Source organism: Plasmopara halstedii, assembly GCF_900000015.1.
Source record: "Plasmopara halstedii genome assembly, contig: Scaffold_322, whole genome shotgun sequence".
In the NCBI taxonomy this organism is placed as follows: domain Eukaryota; phylum Oomycota; class Peronosporomycetes; order Peronosporales; family Peronosporaceae; genus Plasmopara; species Plasmopara halstedii.
This window is the reverse complement of record NW_020187243.1, coordinates 245,200-246,223: the sequence shown is the minus strand read 5'-3', so window position 1 is coordinate 246,223 and position 1,024 is coordinate 245,200. Positions and strand designations below refer to the sequence as shown.

The window sequence follows — 1,024 nt, the reverse complement described above, 5'->3', positions numbered from 1 at the left end:
ATTCTCACTGAGTCGAAATAACGAATCTTTAACTCTTTCAGCAGAAATCTTATCTCGATAAATATTTTTACGATAGGCGACATCAGCCAACAACGCGTCTTTAAAGTGATCACCAAAAGCTAATTTGCCGTTGACAACCTGAGCAGTCGAAATGGCGTCAACCAGTCTACTGCGACCAATTCTCCACATTATGTTCACCATGATGCCGGCCACCAGTCTTGGGTCATCTGGAGAGGCGTCCGCAATAATTTTTGACCAAGTTTGGAAGTCATGGCTAGTGAAGAGATCCCTCTTTACCTTGTCAACGTGGGCATTCTTTAGTAGTATAAGAGCCGCTTGCTTTTTTCATAGGCGTCTCTCAAGTAGATATGGGGCTCTCTTCTCCCGTTCAGTTAAGATGACAACATTGGATGAACAGTATCATCGTCAACCAAATCCTTCGCGTTGTTGGTGGTCGTTTCGAAGATGGGTAAACCTTCTATTCGCCCACCAATGCCCTTAAAGTTTTTCAAATAAAGACCCTTTGGGCTACCATCTACCTTCTGCAAATATTTACAATATTTGAACAGTGCGTCGTCAAGACGATCAGCAAATTCTTTTTGAACACCATTAGCGTTGGCGAGAAACTCTATGAGCGCGTCTTCAAAGTAATTGCTTAAGGGTAATTCACGTCTGACAACCTGAGTAGTCAGAGTGGAGTTGATTAGCATTTCCTGTCCGTGTTCAACCATGGACGTTCTCTTGAAATTGTCTGAAAAGGCGTCGTTCAAATATCTCGACCACTTGCGATACGCACGGCTATCAGAGAGATTCTTCGTCACCTTGTCAGCACCGCCTTTTTGATATAACTCGTAGACTGCTACCACTTTGTCAGGAGCGTGTCTCATGTAGATACGTAGACTAAAGAACCTCATGACCCTAGATGATGATATCTTTTTCCATATGTTTACGAGGTTTAAGTGAGATGCAAAACGTGAAAGTAGCCCCGCCTCTTCTCCAACCGCAACGGATGCTCCTCTCTCCC

General features: G+C 43.8%; 1 protein-coding gene across 1 annotated transcript; it reads right to left on the bottom strand.

The window, feature by feature from the left end:
• Window positions 1-392: 392 nt before the first annotated feature.
• Window positions 393-887, bottom strand: PHALS_08195 (uncharacterized protein; the record flags this gene model as incomplete). The annotated part of the gene is made up of 1 exon (XM_024723500.1): window positions 393-887. One exon carries the CDS (start codon window positions 885-887, stop codon window positions 393-395), a length of 495 nt encoding a protein of 164 aa, XP_024574470.1.
• Between the last annotated feature and the right edge of the window lie 137 nt (window positions 888-1,024).